This window comes from Micropterus dolomieu, linkage group LG15, assembly GCF_021292245.1.
Source record: "Micropterus dolomieu isolate WLL.071019.BEF.003 ecotype Adirondacks linkage group LG15, ASM2129224v1, whole genome shotgun sequence".
Lineage (NCBI taxonomy): Eukaryota > Metazoa > Chordata > Actinopteri > Centrarchiformes > Centrarchidae > Micropterus > Micropterus dolomieu.
Genome location: NC_060164.1, coordinates 4,524,376 through 4,546,260, shown reverse-complemented (window position 1 = coordinate 4,546,260; position 21,885 = coordinate 4,524,376). Strand labels below are relative to the sequence as shown.

General features: G+C 43.0%; 1 protein-coding gene across 2 annotated transcripts in view; it reads left to right on the top strand.

Moving 5' to 3' along the window:
- The window catches only part of LOC123984325 (thyroid adenoma-associated protein homolog), a 184,538-nt gene extending 165,295 nt beyond the window's left edge, over positions 1-19,243 (top strand). For both annotated transcript variants that reach the window (XM_046071145.1, XM_046071146.1), the window contains exons 10-15: positions 3,686-3,810; positions 5,901-5,973; positions 6,615-6,765; positions 6,946-7,068; positions 17,254-17,429; positions 18,602-19,243. In XM_046071145.1, coding sequence (XP_045927101.1) covers positions 3,686-3,810; positions 5,901-5,973; positions 6,615-6,765; positions 6,946-7,068; positions 17,254-17,429; positions 18,602-18,919 — 966 coding nt within the window. In that variant the 3' untranslated portion in view covers positions 18,920-19,243. The remainder of the gene's footprint in view (positions 1-3,685; positions 3,811-5,900; positions 5,974-6,614; positions 6,766-6,945; positions 7,069-17,253; positions 17,430-18,601) is intronic.
- The last annotated feature ends 2,642 nt before the right edge of the window (positions 19,244-21,885 follow it).

The following is a 21,885-nucleotide window of genomic DNA, read 5'->3' as shown; positions in this document are numbered from 1 at the left end:
AGCCTCTTCTAAAGATGATCCACAAGAAAGCCTGCAAACAGTTTGCTGAACACAAGCAGACTAAGGACATGGATTACTGGAACCCTGTCCTGTGGTCTGATGAGACCAAAATAACCTTATTTGGTTCGAGCGTGTGTGGCGGCAGCCAGGTGAGTACAAAGACACGTGTGTCTTGCCTACAAGCATGGTGGTGGGAGTGTCCTGGTCTGGGGCTGCATGAGTGCTGCCGGCACTGGGGAGCTACAGTTCATTGAGGGAACCATGAATGTCAACATAGCAGAGCATGATCCCCTCCCTTCGGAGAATGGACCGCAGGGCAGTATTCCAACATGATAACGACCCCAAACACACCTCCAAGACAACCACTGTCTTGCTAAAGAAGCTGAGGGTGAAGGTGATGGACTGGCCAAGCATGTCTCCAGACCTAAACCCTATTGAGCATCTGTGGGGCGTCCTGAAACGGAAGGTAGAGCGAAAGGTCTCTGACATCCACCAGCTCCGTGATGTCATCATGTAGGAGTGGAAGAGGACTCCAGTGGCAACCTGTGAAGCTCTGGTGAACTCCATGTCCAAGAGGGTTAAGGCAGTGCTGCAAAATAATGGTGGCCACACAAAATATTGACACTCACTTAACATTACATTATTTTAGAGTTCACAACTTCTAACAGTGTGTTGCACTTTTAATGTTACAAAAGAAAAGCTTTAATGATGAGGAATAACTGATGTGTTTGGACATAAATAATATTCCCACTGAATCTAAGAAGTCATAAACTTCTCCACATCTGTTGATTGCTGTTTGTCCTTAAACCAGTTTACAGGTGCCTTACCGCCAACAACTGGACTGGTGTGGCGCAGTAGACCATGATGAATCGTGGGATACACAGAGCTCTGAATACTGCTCCGAAGCGATAATAGGATAAGTGTGCATAAGTGAATTAAGTGAACTGTGTGTTGGCATGTTTCAGACTGCGACACCCACGCCTTCTACCTGGTGGCACATGAACATGCACTTTAATGACAGCAAGAGTGTGTTGAGGCAGACTGCATCAGCATGTAGTCTGTTTTTTATTTCTGTTCTGCTGAATGTCTGTTTTACTGAAAGAAATGCAGATAGTCATCATTTAATTTTGTGAGTCAGATTTTATGGTAAGGGGGATACTGTTACTTAATCTATGGAGCCATGGCTTCATGAGCAGGTGATGTCTTCAGATTACTGTGCTGCTGTGAAAAAGACTTTTTTTTATTTTCACATACGATAGACAATTTGGGGTTTGGATTCATTAAGACTTTTTTGACATTTAAATAAAAGGCATGCAGTGAAATTTAATCTGGCAGGTAAAACTCTTTCATCGTTTGGCATGGGATCTGCTTTGGCCCAATATGCCAGTAAATACCAGTGAAAAGCAGCAACACCTTTAGGTTGTCAATGCTTAAGACAGAAAGAATAAAGGCTGAACAGCCCCGCAGTGCAACTTGGGTAGAGCGTTAACGTCTATATTTGTTAACGGTTTTGTGTTTGTGCGTGTGTTTGTGTGTGTGTGTGTGTCTGTTCATGCAGGGTGGGCGCCACTGTTTATTTGGATGTTACAGCTATGAAAGCCTGTATGCGTCTACGCCTGAGTTGGCATGTTTTCCTGTGACTGTGTATATTTGAGTATAAGCGCGGTCGAGTGTGTTGCGAGACGGGAGCTCATTAAAACAGGTTATAAAAGTCAGAAGCAGTAGCGCTGGTCAGACCAGCTGCATTGGAGCTAGCAGCCGAATACCTGGCAGACTGGCCGTTCTGGCACTAGCTGGGATTTAAACTGTGTACATTTTTCAGTTATACAATAGAGAGTGAGAAATGTAGTGGCCAGATGAATAATGATACTGGCTTGGCCTTACTTGTCCAACTCTGATTGGAGTTGAGAAGAGCCAATGGACTGTTGAAATATTGTTTGAAACATAAACTGTCCACCACAAACTCCCTGACAAGTGTAATGGGCTGCTGTGACACTGCTTGTTGGTGCATTAGAACCAACTGACTTGAAGCCAACATTGACAAAATATCACATTATAAAGTTATTACAGCGAAAGTTTTTGAAAATAAAAGCCCGTACATCCAGCAGACACACATCTGTGTTTCTGGTCACCTCATAGGTCCAACATGCACTCTCCTTTTGTTCGTCATTTAGACGCTAGCACTAGCTTTGTCTGCCCCTCATTTGGTGCTGGATGTATAGCTCGTTCATCTTTTATCGTGTGTGTGTTTGCTTAAAATAGCTGCCTGCTCCGGCTTGAAATAAGATTGTTTAGAGCGGAGTTTGCCGGCCCAAAGAGCTAAAAGATGCTTCATAGAGCTGTGGGAAAATGCAGAGTGGTTGATTATTTTCTGTGGGTTTGTTACTATGAGTGACACTTTTTACATTAAGCATGGAGTTATGATCCATTGTTTATTTTTAAAAATTGATTAATGCAGATTTAACATTTATTCAAACAGATGGATGAGAACAGCTGAATGTCTAGTTAGCTATCCTAGATTTGCATATGCATTTGATTAAAAAAGACATAGAGAGAGACATAGCAATATTACTTAGTATTCCAACTGTGTACACAGAAAGATGGCCAGCTCGGTGTCTGTCTTGCAGACTTTTATTTCACGAAGCTCTCGCCAGCATCTGGGAGCCTCTTGCTCTTCACCCAAATACAAGTCAGTGTACCATCAAAATGATTTTGAAGCTGTTTTAAGATAAAATATTACATAATTTTGCTTTAAACCTACTGTTATTTTAAACCCAATGTTCTATTGTATGGTACTTGTTTCTTAAACCTAATGATGATTCATTTTAGCCATCCAACAGACTAGCAGCTAGGAGGTCTACCTGGCTACCTTGTCTTTTTACTGCTCACATACACACAGATGTTTACACACATTTCATGCACACGCTCACCCTGCTCTCCACCCACGCAGATCCTATAAAGCAAGCTTTATTTTAAAGCTCTAATAACAGGTTGGATCCTTGAAAGAAATAATAATCATTGAGATATGCAGGAGCAATGTCAACATGTGTTCTCGGCTGGATGTGTGTTTTTAACGGGGGTCTCAAGCGGTGGAAAACTAGTCTTTTCTTCCTCTGACTCGGTCAGCTGCCTCCCTCTCTGGAGGAGTGACCGGGCAAAGAAAACAGCATGGGGGGGATGGAGAGGAGGGGGGAAGCAGTGATGGGTGAAGAAAGCAGAAAATCAAGTTAGGAGGTCAAGCTGAATGGATGCTAAAAGTAGACAAAAGACACAAGACCTGATTGAAAGAGGGAGATGGGAGATGTAGCGGAAAGCTTGAATATTCCTGCTCTTCTGCACATCTTTGTGTTCTTGTGCATCCATTTACATGCATGTATTTGTGTGGGAAAGAGAGAGAGCGAGGCAGCTGTGTACCCATGGTTAGGGTGTGCGTAGGGAGGATCTGACCGGTGTGGTAAAAATACACTCGGGGCAACTTGCCAGCCACACTGCATAGAGGACACCAAAGCTGTGTTGATGGATGGCCCAGAGCAACTTCCCTAACCTGTGTGTGTGTGTGTGTGTGTGTGCGTGCGTGTGTGTGTGTGAAAGAGAGAGAGAAATTGAGGTGAAAAATTGTGATGTTGTTTCTTAGTCCTTTGACAGTCTCTCTATCTGTGTCTCTGACTCTCCTTCCTCCTCACAGGTCCTCACGGTGTTGTGTGTGTTGAGCTCCAGCAATGAGCTTCAGTGGAGGGATGGTGTTGAGATTTTGTCGCAGGAGGAGGTCCTGCTGCACCTTCTTGCTCGGGCTCAGAATTCTGCTCAAAGGTCAGAGAAGATGTACAAATAATGTTAAACATCATCCTAAAGTCATCCTTATGTGATCCTCCGTATCATCTGTTTGGGCCGAAGGATTAGGCAGTTATTATTTGGTATTAATTCAGCCTGCTGAGTTTACATACCATACAGCGTGTCACTCAGGGACACTTCAATAGGTATGGCCACCCGCAGGATTGGAAGCTACACTCTCAGTTATCAGCTGAGGCTGATGGAAATGTCACTAGTTTAAGTATAACTATATTTGGTTATACACCAAATTATTGACCTGATGATGGGCCTAAATTAAATTTTAAAAAATCACCAAAGTTATTATTCATCCCCTGTCACAAACTACATAACTATCCAACAAACTGTTTTTCACTACAAAATTGTCAACCTCAATGTGGCGCTAGAGGAAAAGTCAGGGGACCAACAGAGAGAGAGCGCCATTGCCATCCCTAGAGCCACACCAGTAACAGGGCTAAACAATCCTGAAAGAAGTGAGACTGCTTTGGAAAAACAATGTTTCTTTATTTTAAGATCATTTTTAATTATCTTCATTCATGTGGTTGTGTTCAGCAAACATTTGGTGTTTTCTGCGTCTTCTATATCATCTTCAATTATATATGTTGTATTCTTGTGCATAGGCGAGTACCTGCAACTTTAAATCATTTCGAGATAAATGCAGGAAAAGGGAGTCAACTGTCTCCAAAACACTTGCTCCCTCCTGAAAACTTGCTGTCAAAACAGTCCCTAAGCAATCCAAGACCAGCTTTTAGCTGTGATGAATGGAAGAGACATGAATGTACTGCAGGTCAAGATGCAACCACACACTCCGCCTCCTCCTCCTCCTCCATTCCCCTGTTTTTTCTGGCTCCCTCCACTTGCGAAAGAGCCCTCACGCGGCTGTGGCCGGCTGGCTGTCAAGCCTGCATTCAGAGCCAGAGTCCATGGAGGAGGGACACCCAGGTTCACTGACTGCACCTTAACACTGCACCTGGAATTTACCAGCCCCTTTCTGCGTGGGTATTTATTTAAGTAACCAAATTGTCCACCAACTACCAGAGACTGGTAGTTTTAGTTTAGAAGTGTAGAAATGCAGATATGGATGAAAGCTGATATTTGTGCTCACAAAGGCTGTCATCAGAACATTATTCCTACGTTAGATTATTCACACCTGTCAGGCTCAAACCATTATTTTATATGAGTTAATGAGATGTTCATGAGTCATAGGCCCACTCTAACCACATTCTGTTCCCGTGTGTGTGTGTGTGTGTGTGTGTGTGTGTGTGTGTGTGTGTGTATACTGTAAGCCTTTTGACATGCGTTGACACACACACCTTCCTTGACAAGCCACTGCTGTACTTTTCTCACCCCGACAAGAGAATACAGGCTTGAATAAGGCTTGGATTACAAAGGCTTTTAGCCCTGTAAAGCCTTTTCCTGGCCACAATCTCTGGACCCGGGGATCCATTTTCCCTTTGGGGCACCCCAGGGTTATGATTAGACCCAGGGAGGATGAGATTGGGTTGCTGGCTGCCCTTGTCTGCCGTGTGATTGAATGGCACTCAGGCTATTGTGATCCATAATGTAGTGGTGAGGACCAGCACACTTCTTTTGTGGCTTGTAAGCCAATACAGTTGAGTGATGTGTGTGTAGTTGATGGTGCTGTGTTATGTTGTGTGTAATGGTTTGCTGAGGAGCACATTATCATTTTCAGAACCTCCACGTAGAATAAAAGAGTTGGTTTAACCAGATTTTTTTACTCACTTACTGTACTACTAAGCACCTCAAATGAAATTCTTTTCACCATCATTGTATTTGAATGAAGAGTGAAGTAGACACCCTTTAAAGTGAAAGATGAAAATGGTCAAGTCAGTTTCGTTTACCATTCCAACTCACTAATTTGCCTCTTTTGGCATTACAATCTGTTCAGTACCATCTATCCTTATATCCTCGTTTTGGATAAGGAAAAATGTTTTCCCAAAAGGGGAGAAACCAAAGAAAGGGAGGAGAGATCCCTCTTCCAGGACAGACATTAAAAATAAGCCAACCAAGTTATTCTTAGCTGATATCAGGTGTTTCATTTTGTGTTTCAGTGTGGAGCTCCACTGTGCTGCCATGACCCTGGTGTCTCAACTGGTGGTTCAACTGGTGAACACCAAGCCTCAGGTAAAAAAAACAAATAAAAAAGACTATGTACTAATTATTTCTAACCTGGCATATCAAAATGTGTAGGTTTAAATTACAATTCAGAAATGTCCAGGATCAGTCCAATGCCGTTTCGTTTTAACTGTGCTTGCTGACTAGCTTAGCATACTGCTTAGTGTCCTCACTACTGGGCAACTTACGTTTTCACTCATGTAGCTCTGTTATCACCCTTAGTTGAATCTTAATTTAAATTTTGATCATTAATTGAAATGTAATTGTAACCATTGTAGCCAGTGCTCATGGAAGCGGGCCTTCTTCCTTGCGAGTGGCGATGAAACTTCCCACTTCGTACTGCAGCAGGGATACAGTGTAGACTTTCTTTTCCCAGGATCAAAAATCTTTTTGGAAGTTTCCTCACCAAGAAAATCATCATGGGTGACCAAAATAATACAGAGAGAACTACCTGACCTGATTTTAAAATTTCGTTTAAAATGTTAATGGAGAATCATAACAAATGCAGATTTCAGTCACTCACCTGTGGGAGATACTGGGCCGACATGTAAGACCAGGCTCATCCACGTCATTCTGTGCAACCAAAGTAACTGATTTATTAAAAAAATGCCTCCGTAAGACTTTGTATGAGACTGGTCCTGATTTTCCAGGGTTCAAGTGCAGTGCCTTATTTCGCTCAGTGGGGGGCGCTTGTGTGCTCATGCTGCAGCGAGGAGCAGCCAGAGGAGGTGAAGCTGATGGCTGCCAAGGTGTTGGTCAACTGTACAGCCACTGTGCTGACCAGCGCTCATCTGCCACTGGGTGAGTCTCAGTTATGGAACATATTAAGGAAAGGTTTACCTCCCAGCAAGTCAAGATAAACACTTAAACACAAGTGAAATTTGTCTTCATTATTCTGAAACCCCTCAAAAGACGACAAATCGTTATGTGGATCTGAAATGCAGGCTTAAGTTAGAATCTGTGTATCTTCCTGTGTGTCAGGTCTGCCCACTACAGTTTCTCTGTGGAGGAGTCTGTTTACGCTGCTGCAGGACGAAGACCAGGAAATCCGAGATTCAGCCTCTGACTTCATCTCTAATGTACCAGCACCTCTGCTCAGAGCAGGTACACGTTCACTGCCAAGACGGGGAACAAGTCCACACAATTATTACACAGTAACTAATATACCATACCTGCTCAGCACAAAGCACACAACCATGGTTATACACATGATGGACACATTTACTTTCTTGGGATTTGCATGCGCACTCAGGCAGATACAAACACATTCAAAAGCAGACAACTGTGATAATGCGTACCTACTGAAATACACACACACACACACTCATATGTATAAACAGACACAAGCACACACATAAAAACACCACAAACACATGATGTCAAAAGGGGTAGAGCGTTCCTGGAATGAAGGGCGCTAATTCTAGATTTACAGTTGGGACGCAAGTGTGTGTGTGCGTGTGGGTGGGGAGGGGGGTTGTGTGTGTGTGTGTGTGTGTGGGTTTATGTGTCATTGTTATGGGAATGTTTGCAGAAGAATTACAAGAATCGTATGATGGCAGGGCTTACCAAAATGGATTCGCTCACAAATACTTAAAGCATACACACTAATCATGTCTTATCCCCATGGAAGCACCCTCCCAGTTCTCTCTCCCACACACACAATCAGAGGACTGACAGCTGCCGGCTCTCAAGTGCCCCTCACAAACAGCCATAGTGCGACTTCCTGTCCTCACATTACTCACTTCCTGTATTTTCCCAGCTTTCCTCCAGGAGCCACCCTTATTGTGTCTGTTGCCACTGATAGTATCTCATAACATAACACGAGACAGCAAAACATCTCCTCAAAAGTCTCTGCAGCCCCTTGTGCTAAGCTGTTTATGGATGGGAGGACGAAGTCATGGGGGAAGACTCAACTCCGGTAGTGGTTATTTAAGCAAAAGGCTGACATGGACATGTTTTGGGGGGCGGGGTTCATGACCACATTTGTTGTTTTAGAAAAATCTTAACTTTTCTTTTAAAGGTAGAGCGTGTCTCCTGATCTAAAGGTCCAGGAAACGCGCTTAAAATTCCTGAATGATACCAGGACTTTATGCAAATGCAGTGTGTGCGTGCGTGTATGTTTGTGTACGTGTGTGTCTTCTATATGTGCTTATGTACATAGGGCCAGACAGGGTCAGATAAGCTGTCAGCTAAAAATCAGATAGGAGCTCAACAGCATGACTAGGAAGGAGAGGTTTTCTCTTGAACAGGAAGAGAACACAATAGCCTTAATTACAGAGTGGGTGTCCTTATGTGTGTGTGTGAAGAAAAGAGAGTGGGGGCATCCTCCTTTGTCCATCCATATCCACTGCTCATTTGAAGATTACAGTTTGTGTGTGTGTGTGTGTGTGTGTGTGTGTGTGTGTGTGTGTGTGTGGGGTTGGTGGCTGGAGGGGAGGCGGGGGTGGGGGGGCTAAAACTGGCATGCATTTCCTCCTGGACACACGTCTCCACTGCGGGAAACGAGTGCGAGTGTTTGCCTCCATTCTTTTGTGTGCCTTCACTCTCTAGCCAAGCCACTCAAAGCCTATTTTAACCTCCAAGATGATGATGATGAAAATTGCCCTGAATTCCTATTTAATTTCAACACGTGTTGTATGCACAACAGGAATGTAGGCTAGCGCACAAAAACAGAAAGAAGAAATGAGACGGTAAATTTGTAATGTTGTATCAAATGAACGAGTGACTTGGCCTGGAAAGTTGAATTCCTCATGTAAATGAAAAACAACAGAGAAACCAAAAAGAAATTACGTCCCACCAACTGTAAAAAAAAAAAAAAAAGAGAGGGGAAAAAAAGCCTTCAATTAGAAAAAGATGTCATCTTGCTACTTTGGAAGCTTTAAGTTAAGTGATGTTTCTAAAATTAAATACACTACAGTGAGCTGGGAGGACGTTTTGCTACTTGGGGAGCTCTGGCATTTAGTGAAGTCATCATGATTGTATGAACGCACGTACTGCTGTCTCAAGGAGAACACTTCTAACTGTGACTGTGTGTCAGTGTGTTAATGTAGGGTTTTCATATATACACATGTACATAATATGACTATAAACATATATATACTGTTTGTGTACATATATAATAGAAATGTTGTAATGATTTTTAGTTTTTAAATTACTTTATGTGCTGAAACTGTTTCTTGCATTGAGAATTTCTGGAGCCTGTATGATGCTTCAGTGACGACAAAAATGTCCGTTACTGAGCTTTATAGAGTTGTTGTTAGACTTGTTTTTGAGCTTTGGAGAGCCAGCCAATTGCTTATTTTGTTTTTCAAAATAGCTGAACCTACAATGCAGATTTCTGGTATTTCGGGAGGTGTTAAATTGGTGAAGTTCTTGTTCACCATGGCAGAGACATGGAGTTTGATTCCAGTCGTGATACCTTTTGGCTTGATGACCTGCCTAATATTTCAGGTCAGCAGATTAACTCCCTGCTGCCAGAGGAAATAGAAATGGAATAGGCTGGCATCCTATTTCACACCATAGCCATATAGTGCAGTGCTGTGCCAGTGGAAACAGCACTACTATGTGTTTGTGTGTATACAGATCACTGTAAGTGCATGTGTTTGGTTTTTTTCCCCATCCCCTGCAGGCCAGTCAGCCAGCTAGTCTGCCCATAGAGTGTGTGTGTGTGTGTGTGTGTGTGTGTGTGTTTTATGACCTGCCATTGCAGAGTCAAGTATCTGTGGTGTTAGCTACTTCAGATGGAGGTGACGACTCCTGGTCCTTTGATATGGAGGACTGGCAGAGATGTGGGAACATGAACAGGTTCTGCAACACACACATACACACACAAGAACAAAATGCAAAACACTCACACCCTTTTAGAAAGGAAATACATTTAAATGTTTATAATAAATGATAAATGTTGCTGATAATATTCGTCTTGGACAGAAAACCAGCATGTAAACCAGATATTAAGCTAAGCCAATATCTGCTAAACAGCTTTTTAATTTACTTTCTAAAAGTTACGATAAAAAGATCAATACCACTCTTTCTCCGTCTGCTAACTATCAATCTAAAGAAAGCAGGCGGACGATTAACTTATCAATTTCTCATCCTAGAAAGTGTAAAAGTGTACTTTTCAAAGTGTTGAACTACTTCAAAATGTGGGCGAAAGCTCCAAAAAAGTACATTAAATAACAGAAATTCTTTCATCATTAAGACTACAACTCACTTTGCCTTTAATAAAGTTTGCAAATGCTTTGTGACTTTTTGTTATACCTTTAAAATAGCTGAATTTCTCTTTCACTCTGACAAACATGATTTTAGAGCAGGTCAAATCCAAATAAACCTTGTTTAGTGCGTGTGGGGGGGGGGGAATCTGTGCTGATTCACATTAGGTTAGTTGAAGCTCTTCTTCCAAGAACTGTGAACCACAGTGGAGCCATTGTCCTATACAGGAAGAGCAAATCTAATTTAACCCCATCCCACCCTCCAACACCCCCACCCCCCACCACCGTCACCACCACCCAAATACTTCCAGGCTAACTGGGTCTGAAATCAAACTCCACTCACCCTCGCTGGACCTCCAGCCACTGTGACAGAGTCGGGGCAAGAACAGAGGGATCGATATATATATATATATATATGAGGGCATTGATTAGAAATCTGATTGGGAGGGTATAAGGGCAAGGAAAATGGGGCTACACTGAATTTTATCATACATCACTAAGTTGTGACAACAAGACACCAGTCTAAAGTAGCGTTGAACTCTGCAGTAGTGAAGTGCAGTAGTTACTTCACACACTCTGCTGGCATGCCCATGTTTTCCAGGCCATTTTCAGTGAACCCTTATCCACCGACCTGCCTTGAGTAAACTACTTTGCTTACTGTAAAGCCAACAAATGCCTGTACAGAATATGCCATTCATGTCGCCCCCCCCCCCCGCCCGCCCTGCCCCGTTCATTCATTTACAGTGGATGATGCAGATGAATGGAGGCAAACCTGACTGCACTGAAGGACACTCATTAAACAGACCTCGTCCTGTTTTAGCACAATATGCCCGCTCAACCATAAAAAAATTTTTTTGATAGTTTATGCTGGAAGAATCGCTGAACAAGGCTTTAACAGTTTAAAGTGTCACATGTCACTTATTTGAGAAGAAACTATAAAATAGACTGAAACTGGAGGCACTTGTTGCTACTTGAGAATTGCTCAACTTTTGATTTACAGCTCTAACCTTTTACTTCTGGAATAAATAAGCTGTCATTTCACCCTCCAGTGAAAACACACAGACAGAAACCGAAATAGTGTTTTTGCTGCTTTCGCCATCTTGGACTAAATAGGCAGTGTAGGGAATGAGATTTTAATGATTTGGTGGGTTGTGTGAAATAAAGTGCCGTGTCTGCAGTAATGACGGGTGTCTGCGGGCTGTGTTGAAGTGTGTGTACAGTGTGTTCATTGCAGTCTGCAGCAGTGGGTTGTGTTCACAATCTATCAGTGTGAAACTAAGTTGGCCTCATTATGCATCCTCTCAAACAAATACAGTAGTAAGTTGTTGGTCACAGAGTCAGAGAGTTTACATGCACCCCTTGATCTCACGTGGCAAAAGTTCACTCAGTTGCTACTTTGACCCGATCAATAAAAAAAAAACAACACACACAATTTAAAACACCTGCAGAGAACATACAGGCAAACAGCCTTCCTTTACCGATATGGAGCTTACAGAACATAACATTACCTGTAGATCCTATTTGTTAGAAAATGAAATGACTACAGGTGACGATGAGCCTGTTGGCTCCCCGTTGAGCCAGCCATCGACTTTTATGCGAACCTTTGACTGAACTAACCACTGATTGGGTTTCATGATAAATGCTGATACAGTGAGCTCAGACTACTAAAATATTCAAATAGACCATTATTTGTATGGTAATGTGCACCATTCACTATTATTGAAAGTACTATTATTGTCACAATAACGTTTCCTGTTGTTGATGATGATGACGATGTTGTTGCTGTTCCTCTTTGGGCTTTACACCCCTGGTTTGTCATCAACCACCAGAGGAAGTCCGGGCTGTAAAGAGTGTGTTTTTGTTTCACACCTCTCTCCCCATTTCGCACCTATGCTTCCTGGCCTTTCGGCTCCACTCTCGTGTCTGTAGCACACGCTCTCTGTGGGTCGTTTGCCTGAGCTTGTGGGAAGATTGTTATTGCGGGTGATTTTCTGTTGTTGGGTAAAAATCTTATCTTTGTCAACTGAAAGGCCTGTTTTCACACTAGCGTGTGAGGCTTCATTAGGCTTCATTAAATGGATGTTCAACACCCAGTTCCCCACTCATCTGATCACAGATTAAATTTTTTACATACAGATCTTTGCAGCGCCTGTTCGACAGACAGTCCTTGTCCAGGCTGTATGGAATAAAGACCTGACTGTGGGACAGAGCAGGTGTAGCTGTGGGACCCCTACGGTGGTCTGTAATATAGGTTATAGCCCACAGGTGGGAAGGGTGTTGTTGAAACACTAAGGTAAGGGAGGCTTCTAACCCGGATCCCTCAGATGTGGTCGGTTGTGCATTGGAATGAACTCCCAATACAGTGAACATGATGACACCAGCGAGTGGAAGAGCATGTTGGGCGGAAAGTGTTTTCTCTCATTTCACTGTCCTGACAGCCCGCCGAAAGCCGTGACCCACCCCTTTTCTTTTCCTTCCATCTTTGCTCAATGGGACATCTGATACCCCCCCACCCCAGCTGCAGAGGCTCAGTAAGGATTTACTGAACAGCAAAGGTCTCTTCACTCTCATAATTTAATTCAGTGACTTTAATGATGATGACTGTTGACGCTGCAGCAGTGTAAAAAACATTGATGCTCAAAAACCAGCTAACGTATGCATTTATGCAGACAGACCATATGGTCATTATCAGTTTTTGTGCTTTTATTGATCGCTTAGAATCCCTGAAGTTCCACAGTTTCAGCACATACAAAACATACAACATGCAAAAGTGGGTAGTTTTAAAATGCAGTTGATATTGGTTTTGCAATGTAGTAAACATGGCCACATCCCATTATTTTGGGTTTAGTCTGAATGTATGAAAGTAAAAAATAGTGTGAATGAAAAGACAACTTCACTACAGTATACTATACGCATATAAGATTTCTGAAACAGGGAAGGAAATGGATTGATGTTGTTTGGTTAATTTATACATTTAATCAGAGATATGACAATAGAAATGATGGTAATGCAACAAAGATCCTGCCAGACTTGAAACGTGGATGTTGGGTTGTTCCTAGTTACTAGTTCGTTCCAGAGTTTTCAACCGTATCACATGGTCTACATAAGCAGATGGACTTTGTTTAGCTGACATGGTCACGGCTCTGATGCATAACAGCTACTGAGGTTGCGTGAAAGTTTGAAAGCTCTGGAAAGTAGAGTGGAATTGAGATTACACACAAGTGTTTTTGTGACTGTGAGCAGGAAACACCCTTGCTTTTTGCATTGCGGGACAATAGTGCACATCAACACCACCCTCAAAACATTAGACTTCAATAGTATGTATACTGATGTTTGGTCACGCTCTGGCTCTAAGGAAGACGTTGTTGTTGCCGGTCAATCAGTCGGTCCACCACTTTGGTCCAGATGGAAATATCTCAACAACTAAGAGATTGATTGCCACGAAAGTTTGGACAGATATTCATGGTTCCCAGAAGATTTATCCTAATGGCTGGGGATTCCTCGACTTTTCCTCAAGCATTACCACGAGGTTGACTTTTGTGGTTTTGAGTGAAATATCTCAACAACTATTGGAGGGACTGCCAATAAATTTGGTCCAGATAATTGTGTTTCCCTAGGTATGAATTGTATTCACTTTGGTGATCCTTTGACTTTTCCTCTAGCACCATTATCAGGTCAGAATTACTTTAGTTTTTTATCAAAATACCAGCAAAAATAATGACATTCTCATCGACCTTAACTGTACTTTTTTTGTTAAGTGGTAAGTAGCAAATGTTAGCATGCTAAAATGCTAAACTAAGGTGGTGATCATGGAAAACATTATACTTACTAAACATCAATATGTTAGTGTCGCCATGCTAGAGTTAGAATTACACCCTCACAGAGCCATTACGGTGGCTATAGACTTGCCATGATTTAGCATGTGGGTTGGGATACAGCTTATACTTACAGCCCGTGTCCATAAACGTAAGCTGTATGTTGATTCGGCTGTTTGGATTTTGTGTCCACTTAAGAGATGGCAGTGTTCCTCAGCAAAGATCACAATGTGTGCATGGTGAAGAGCTTATTATGGTTCCCACAGATTTACATATAAAGCACTTTCTAAACATGGTTACCAGAGTCTCTAACAAGGCAACCATAGAGCTTAGTTCATTTTTTTTTTTTTTAACTCTTCAGAAGCTCAGAATGGTACAACTGTTACACTGTTTCCACAAGTGGCACAAGGTTAAGTTTTTCCCTCAAACTCCTGCCCTGCCTAGCTTCAGTGTACTAGAAGAGTGCCAGTGCATGGAATGTGTGCTAGTGGATGCCAACTGCACAATACACACACACACACATATACTCACACACACACAGCCTCACCCCATCTTACTCAAACCCATTCATTCACCAACTGGTATTGTCATTTGCGGAGACAAGATTGTCTGACAAAGTCCCACAGTTTTCCAGCGCAAACAGTACTTACTTGGGACTAAACCCGTGCCAGCACACACACACACACACTCTCACACACTAAACGCCTAACACCAACAACACAGCAATAACAGCGTGAAAGACAATCCTCTTGAGAAACAGAGTATTTTGCGGCAAAAGCTCGAGAAGGGAAATCGTGTTAAGCGATGTGTGAAACCTCCGTAGAAAAGTAGATAAATTGAATGCAGCTAAAATTTCCTATTATGTTCCTGAATGTTCTGGGGTGGGGGGGGGGGCTGTAAAGGCTTGATATCAGAGACAGGGCTGTCCCAAATTGAGGAGGCTTCTTGGTAAAGAAAGGAATTTGTCACTCAAGCCTCTAAACTCTTAAATCTCCTTTAATACGGTACGATCAACAGCCTCTAATGTTCGCAGACTGGGTTTCCCTCTCCGCTCAGACTTCAGGCTCTACTCTGATTTTACACCTACTCTCTGAAGAGGAAAAACAATCTGGGTTCCCTGTGTGTGTGTTATACTGTATGTGTGCTGATGGGGGTCCATATACCTCCACCCTCCTTCCCTCCCTCCCTCCTCTCTTCCCATGGTGGTTGTGTTTTGGCTAGCGGCTCTCGAAGCCTTTTGAAGTCTCTGGTGTCATCAGGGTGTCAGCTGTGACGAGGATGGTCAAGGTGGGAGGAACAAGGTGGAACAACACACTCACATGCACACAACCTCTGTGTCAGATAGTTGCTGCGTGGACAACTGGAGTCGTTAAATGAAGTCCTACGTTGTGTTCCCCTCTGTTTGAAGTGTGCGCCCTTGCACTCAGACTTCCTCCACTGCGAGCGTGGGCTCATGACAGGCCTGCCTCTGAATATGTGCGCGTCAGTACAAAATAAAACTGAATTTATTTGTCATGTGAGTGATTACTGGCAGTCACTATTTAAACAAAAAAGAATCCACATGAACATCGTCTTCACACATGTGGGAAATCCATTCATACATCCATTCATTAACACGTAAACAGGAAGCTGAGAGCAACATTTGCACTCCCCGTGTGTGCATGTGCATATTGGTGCAACGTGCGGGAATAGTTTTGAATCCACTCACACACACGGATCGTGGTTGGTTATATGAGTTATAGTTTTGTTTCCCAGAAAGGCCGTCCAAGCCCAGAGAAGACACACATGCGCGCACACTCACACACAGTTCGGAACATACTGTCAGCCCTGCATCATTTAAACATCCCTCTCTTTAACCACAAGCGCCAACAGTTACATACCCACATGAAACAAGGTTATTGCAGGAAATCAGGTGATGGTAGAACACATGGTTTCATACAGGAGCTCAGTAATCAGATTTCAACCCTTCAGCCCGCCGTATTTTTGACCAAACCTGGAATATTTATTTCATATTTCGCAATCCTGCAGCCAGAAAAGTTATTTTTTTTCCCCTTGTTTTTGGATTTGCGGTGCAGTGACACACACATTTTTTCCTTAGAATGTGAATGCATCTGAATTTTACAAAAAGTGTACTGTTCAGCTGCGGAAACCTTACATTTTTAGAATTATGTATTTCAGTTGGAGTTTAGTTAGACTTTGGATTTAATTATTTTGGATACAGGGACACACCACTACGAGTAATGGTTTTTCCTTTCATGCCACCACATCTCACAATAATCGATGGGCTGGGTGTATGTCATGCACATCCACTCTTGTAGAAACCAGTGTATATTTTACGTGGCTGAGAAATCACATTTCTCCAGCAGAAACGCAGCCGTGGTAACCAGGTTTCTCTATTTTTTATTTTTTTTTCCTGAGAGAGGAATCCAGGATCTCCTAAACATGATTTTTAAAATGTCACCTTACTGCAGACTGCAAGCAGGAACTCTGTGTGACCTCAGAGCAACAGATTGGATGACGGTGACAATCACAATCTTTTTAGAAGTGGTTAATGTTAATTCTCCCTAAATGGGGGGGGGAAAAAAAAAAAACCTGGAGGCAGTTACACTTAACTGCTCTTGAGTTCAAACTTAGCCTAGTCATACTGAAATGTAAGTACTTACAAAGTGGAGATTTACACATCACTAAATTAATCACAAAAGTATTTACACTGTCAGCTAACTTAGCCTACTGACAAAATGAACTATAGCTTGCTAATATGTGGTATGGTTGTTACTTCTGAACTGACACTTGATTAAAATGCTGTTAATAATGATATAAAGTGATGAGATAATAAACTACATTTGAACAAAATAACACAGTAGACCTTAAATTGCATGATTAACGGATTTTACCCACTTGTTCTAAACTGCATTAATGCTGTTACCTCTGAAAAACACGTATTTCTCCATGTACACATTTTTAGACAAAACAAAACCATATCTACCTTTACAAAGGCTTGAACAGTCGTGCATCCATTTGTCCACTTTCTTCCCCTTAGCCGGGGCTGGGTCGCAAGGTCGTTCAGATGTCCCTCTGCCCGGCTACGTATTCCAGCCCCTCTCGGGGGATTCAAGGCATTCCCAAGCCAGATGAGATATATAATCTCTCCAGCATGTTATAGGTTTTCCCCTGGGTTCTCCTACCTATCCTGATCAGATGCTCAAACCGCCTTATTTTTTTTAAATTTTTTTTTATAAACACGTGGTCTCTTCTGTCCTCAGATGTGGCAGGTGTGTCCGTGTGTCCTCCAGTAGCTCTGGACTCTGGTGTTGGGCTTCTGTGTCGGCTGTTTGAGCTCTGGCAGCAGGTACCCGCGGGTGTCCTCGCTCTGACAGAGTGGCTGCTGGGAGAGGAAGAAGGCAACAATGAAGCAGTTGCAGACGAAGCTTCCAGTCTGGTGAGAATCTGTCACGTAACATTAGAGAGACTGTCCAGGAGCGACCTGTGAGCAGACACAGATTGACTACTAACACTGTTACACTGTGGTACAAGCACAGACAATACAAATGGAACAGTGCGAGATATTTGCAAGGCAGTAGACGACATGTACTTGGATTCATTTACATTAAGTGAAACTAATGACAGAACGATGGTGACTGTAATGGTTTCAGTCTTTAGGACCACAACATGTATTGTTCATTGGGAAAGATAGGACACTGTCCCTCAGAACCTAATTTGATTATTGAACTACAGGTCAGTTAAATATTAATACATGAACTTTGAAATCACCACTAATAGTGCTGCTTAAGGCACTTTAAATCTTTTTTTAATGTCATTATCATAGCATTTTATAATGAAACATTGGTTGACACTATAGTAATGATTTTGTTCTGCTGACTGTAGTAGTCAAAATAACTAGGTTACTTGAAGCCACCAAGGTTTCTGCTCTCCAACCACGCTTTGTTTAGCTGCCTGCTTTGGTTCTTGTTTGGTTGCTTGCTTCTTTCTACTCAAGATGTATAGAAGACAGCTGAGAGGCATTGTCAGACATATATTTGAGCAAAGTAACAGTAATGATGGCTTCTTTTGGCTCATTGACTAAATATCTTAAGGTGTACAGCGCAAGGTTCTGTATTCTGAAAACAGCACAAGTCAGTATTTTCATACCAGCAGTGGGTCAAATGATTATGTATAATGTACAAGCTGTTGCTCATAGTGACAGACTCACAGAGAATTACTTTGTTCACTGGAGTTTATGGAGCATTTTAGCAGCTTTGAGCTCATTGTTTTGGTTTTCCGGCTCGCACTGTACGCTACCTGCCCACCACCAAACAGTCAGACAAAGTTAGCACTGACTATTGCGGAGCATTTAGAAGCGAAAGAGCCAGATATTTCCCTCAGAAGTGTGTGTGGAAACAAAGTTGAAAGGAGAGTGAACATTGAACTGAACATTTGTCAGGTTGCAAGAAACACAACTCCAAATCAACACTGATGTTGCTCTGTGTCTGTTAGATGTATAAATAGGCAACATTTTCTATTTACAGCTTGTTCTTCTGCCCCCAAGTGGCCAGAATCAAACAGATACGAATCAACAGCCTGTAAACTGACGCCTGTTTTGCTTGTGACCAGGATGAAGAGGACTTCCTGTTCGAGAAGGGGGATCTGAACCTGTGGGCCGAGCCGGTCCAGTGGGTGCAGCTGCTTCACAGACATCTTTGCTTCCTCATCTTCAAGCAGACCCAGGCCCCAGGAACCGCAGGGCCCGACCAGGTCCACGAAATCCATACGCTGTCAACTCACGCCCACGCCCAGGCAATCAGCTCCCAGCAGGCCTTGGACTCCCTCCCTGCCCTGCCCCAGTTCTCCTGCACCGTGGAGCATGCCCGGCTGGTGCTGCGGCACCAGAGGGCCACTCTGGCTCTAGATGTGCTGGAGAGGCTGAGGTAGAGGAGTCGTCTGTGTCTAACTCTAACACCGCCACATTTTTTTAATTTTAGAAAATTTGCTAAAGTCAGGGTTCCTAATATTAAACACAACTTCAATGAACCAACACATGAGACCACAGACTGGCCTTGTGGTTGAGTCTTTTTATTATCAAATCAAGGGAATAAAGGAAACAATAACATGTTTTTTTAATATGAAGTCTCATTACTTGTCTTACAAATCTTGCCCTCACTTATTCCCAGATGTGTTTTGTTTGTCTCATCATTTTTATGATTACTCTTCCTTGATGTCTTTAATTAAACACGTCGGAAATGACTGCATTTTGAATTCTAGTGTTCTGTTTTCCCTGAAAGAAAAGACAAAGTCGAATGTCGTACTGCTTTAATGTTAATGATTTTGTAAAGAGGCAGGAGAGAGGGAAAAAATAGACAATAATAATTTTAACACTGTGTGAATGTGTGTGGAGAAGTCTGGCAGATGTGTAGCCATAACAATAATTCAGCCCGAGCTTGTGCTCAGCAACACTTGATGCACTGTTCTCTTATCAGTGGGATTGTGTCACACGACAAACTTCAACAGTGTCAGTATTGAGTACACAGGCCGTTCTGCTTTCTCCAGATCTACCAAGGATTTAAGGTTGGGACAAAACAACTCTGCGCCTAAAGCTTCAAACATTAACTTCAATGGTGCGATTGTGCAGCGACCAAGCTTTATGGCCGGGGCATGGGATTGTGAAAGCAAGTGTTTTCTCTGACACGTCACCAAAGTTGTATTTCAGTATATGCTTTGACTTCTACTATATGTTTATACGAGGTGTTATTTTCCTGTGATATTTAATTTACTGCAGGATTCTTCCCATTGGACTGTGTTTTTATGCTTCCCTCTACTTTTCCTGGTTATGTAATTAAGAGGACGGCACAATGGACTACTGTCCTGTGTGTGTGTGTGTGTGTGTGTGTGTGTGTGTGTGTGTGTAAGGACATGTGTAAGACTGTGTGTGTGTTGATTCATGCTGCCCTCTCTTACAGCTGGACCCTCCTCCCTCCCTAGTAGCCATGTTCCCTGTTACAGTAAAACTGATGTAATGTTTTGGAACAGCTCAACATCCCCCAATAAAAACAGAGCCGTGTGATGGGAGAGCGGTTTCTGCGGACGAGGACACGTTCAAGGGATTTCTTAGGAGCCTCGCCGCGTCTGTCCTTAACATTAAACTATTTATCACAACTTGCGAAGCTCAAACAGTCCTGGGGCAGCCCTCAGCCTAATTTTAGGGTTGGTAGTAGTAGATTCCAGGCTCTTATGTCACTTGTTTTTCGCTTATTGCTATTTTCCCTTTTTTACCTCCCTCTCTGCTTCTTCTACCATACCATTCAGCACTTAGGAGAGTACTGAATCATGTCACAGAAAGAAAAATCTTTTTTATAACCACTCTTCCAATTATGAGCCTATATGGAAAAGATTTAATGCTTACCAGTGTCGCAGAAACCGGCAATTTCTGTTGATATGTGTTGCACAAAGTTTTTACACCCTTCCTGACCAAAATATCTGCCTTGTGGAGCCCTGATATAGAGCCCCGTCCTCTGCTGCCAACTCTGCAATCTTTCCGCTGTGGTTTTTTAAAACTTCACATAACTCCAAGAGCAGAGTGGAGTAGTTTGACATTTTCATGTGAACATTCTGCCATCCTGGGAAGGTTACATCATGCTGAGACGGGGGCGGCTTATTGCAACCGCACTGCACTCTTTGACTTTACAAAGGAGAGGCTGCGGCAGCTGGGTGGCTTTGTTCAAAATGGCCAAAACATCCCTGAATGTGGAGGCTTCTCTGTGCCTGGAACTCTACACTAACCTGTCAAAACGACAGAGGCACAAATAGACAACTCCTCCACAATAAAAGGATGACAGTGTTACAGCCAAATGGGCCTGAATGTGCCTTGAAATCTTGCACCAGCTCTGCTCAGCAGGTGTCGCCCCAGCTCCTTCCCAGTCAATTCCCATTTTGCTCTCAGGGGGGCAGTGTTGCTCTGCCGTACCTCATGGAAACCACATTCCTGCAGTCTGGGCTCTGGGATTAGGAAAAACAAGCTAGGGAGAAACTTAGGAGTGGTTTAAAAAGATTGAACCAAAGTCTATCCCTGTAGTGTTGGTAATGATGCGCTGCGCTTTAGGAGTGAAGCTGAAGTCAACAATTAAAAGTTTAGATTTGAAACGATACAAAAGTAGGTCATGTGAGCACAGTAGTAGGCACCAACTGTCTATTTTGCCATGTGTAGTAGACTGGAATAGGATGCTGTTGCACTGTGGAAGTTGATTATGCAACCGGTGGATTCTAAAAATTGTCCTGCACTCTGCTTGGACTCCTCTCCCCTCATACTTGTGGTCTCGCCCCATCCACAGGGAGAGGCAGAGTTTCCTTCCATTACAAATACATGTGTCAGCTTCCAAAGTGTGGTGGTCCACAGGCTACAGGGGTGTCCTTGTCACTGGTAGGTGGCTGGCTCAAACCCCAGGACCTTTGCTTGGAGGTAGACTGGGTGTCTGAGGAACCATTTCCCTTTCATTTAAATGCAGTCATGGAGCTTTTGAGCAAGGCACCCAATCCCCAACAAACTGCTTGATTAGATGACCTGGGTTTGTGTGTGTGTGTGGGGGGGTTAATTTGCTGGAGAACAGCTTGCATGCATAGTAGACGTCACTTCATGGTTCGACATTCTTTCTCTGCGAGAGTCGAGCCAAAAAGCAAAAACCAACTTCCACAAAATTGGTTGTGTGATTAGAAGGAGAGAAAAAAGTTGTGAGGGGCGTGAGGAGGCGGCGGGGGGGGTTAGATTTCAAGGCGTGGTGGTAAAGAATAGGCGGCCAACCGGTGAATGGAAGTTTTTTCGGAGAGGAGGGGAGGAGGCGGCTCCTCGCAAAACTTTAAACCGACTTCATTTCGCCCCTCCCTGGCCACCGCCAGCCATTTATACC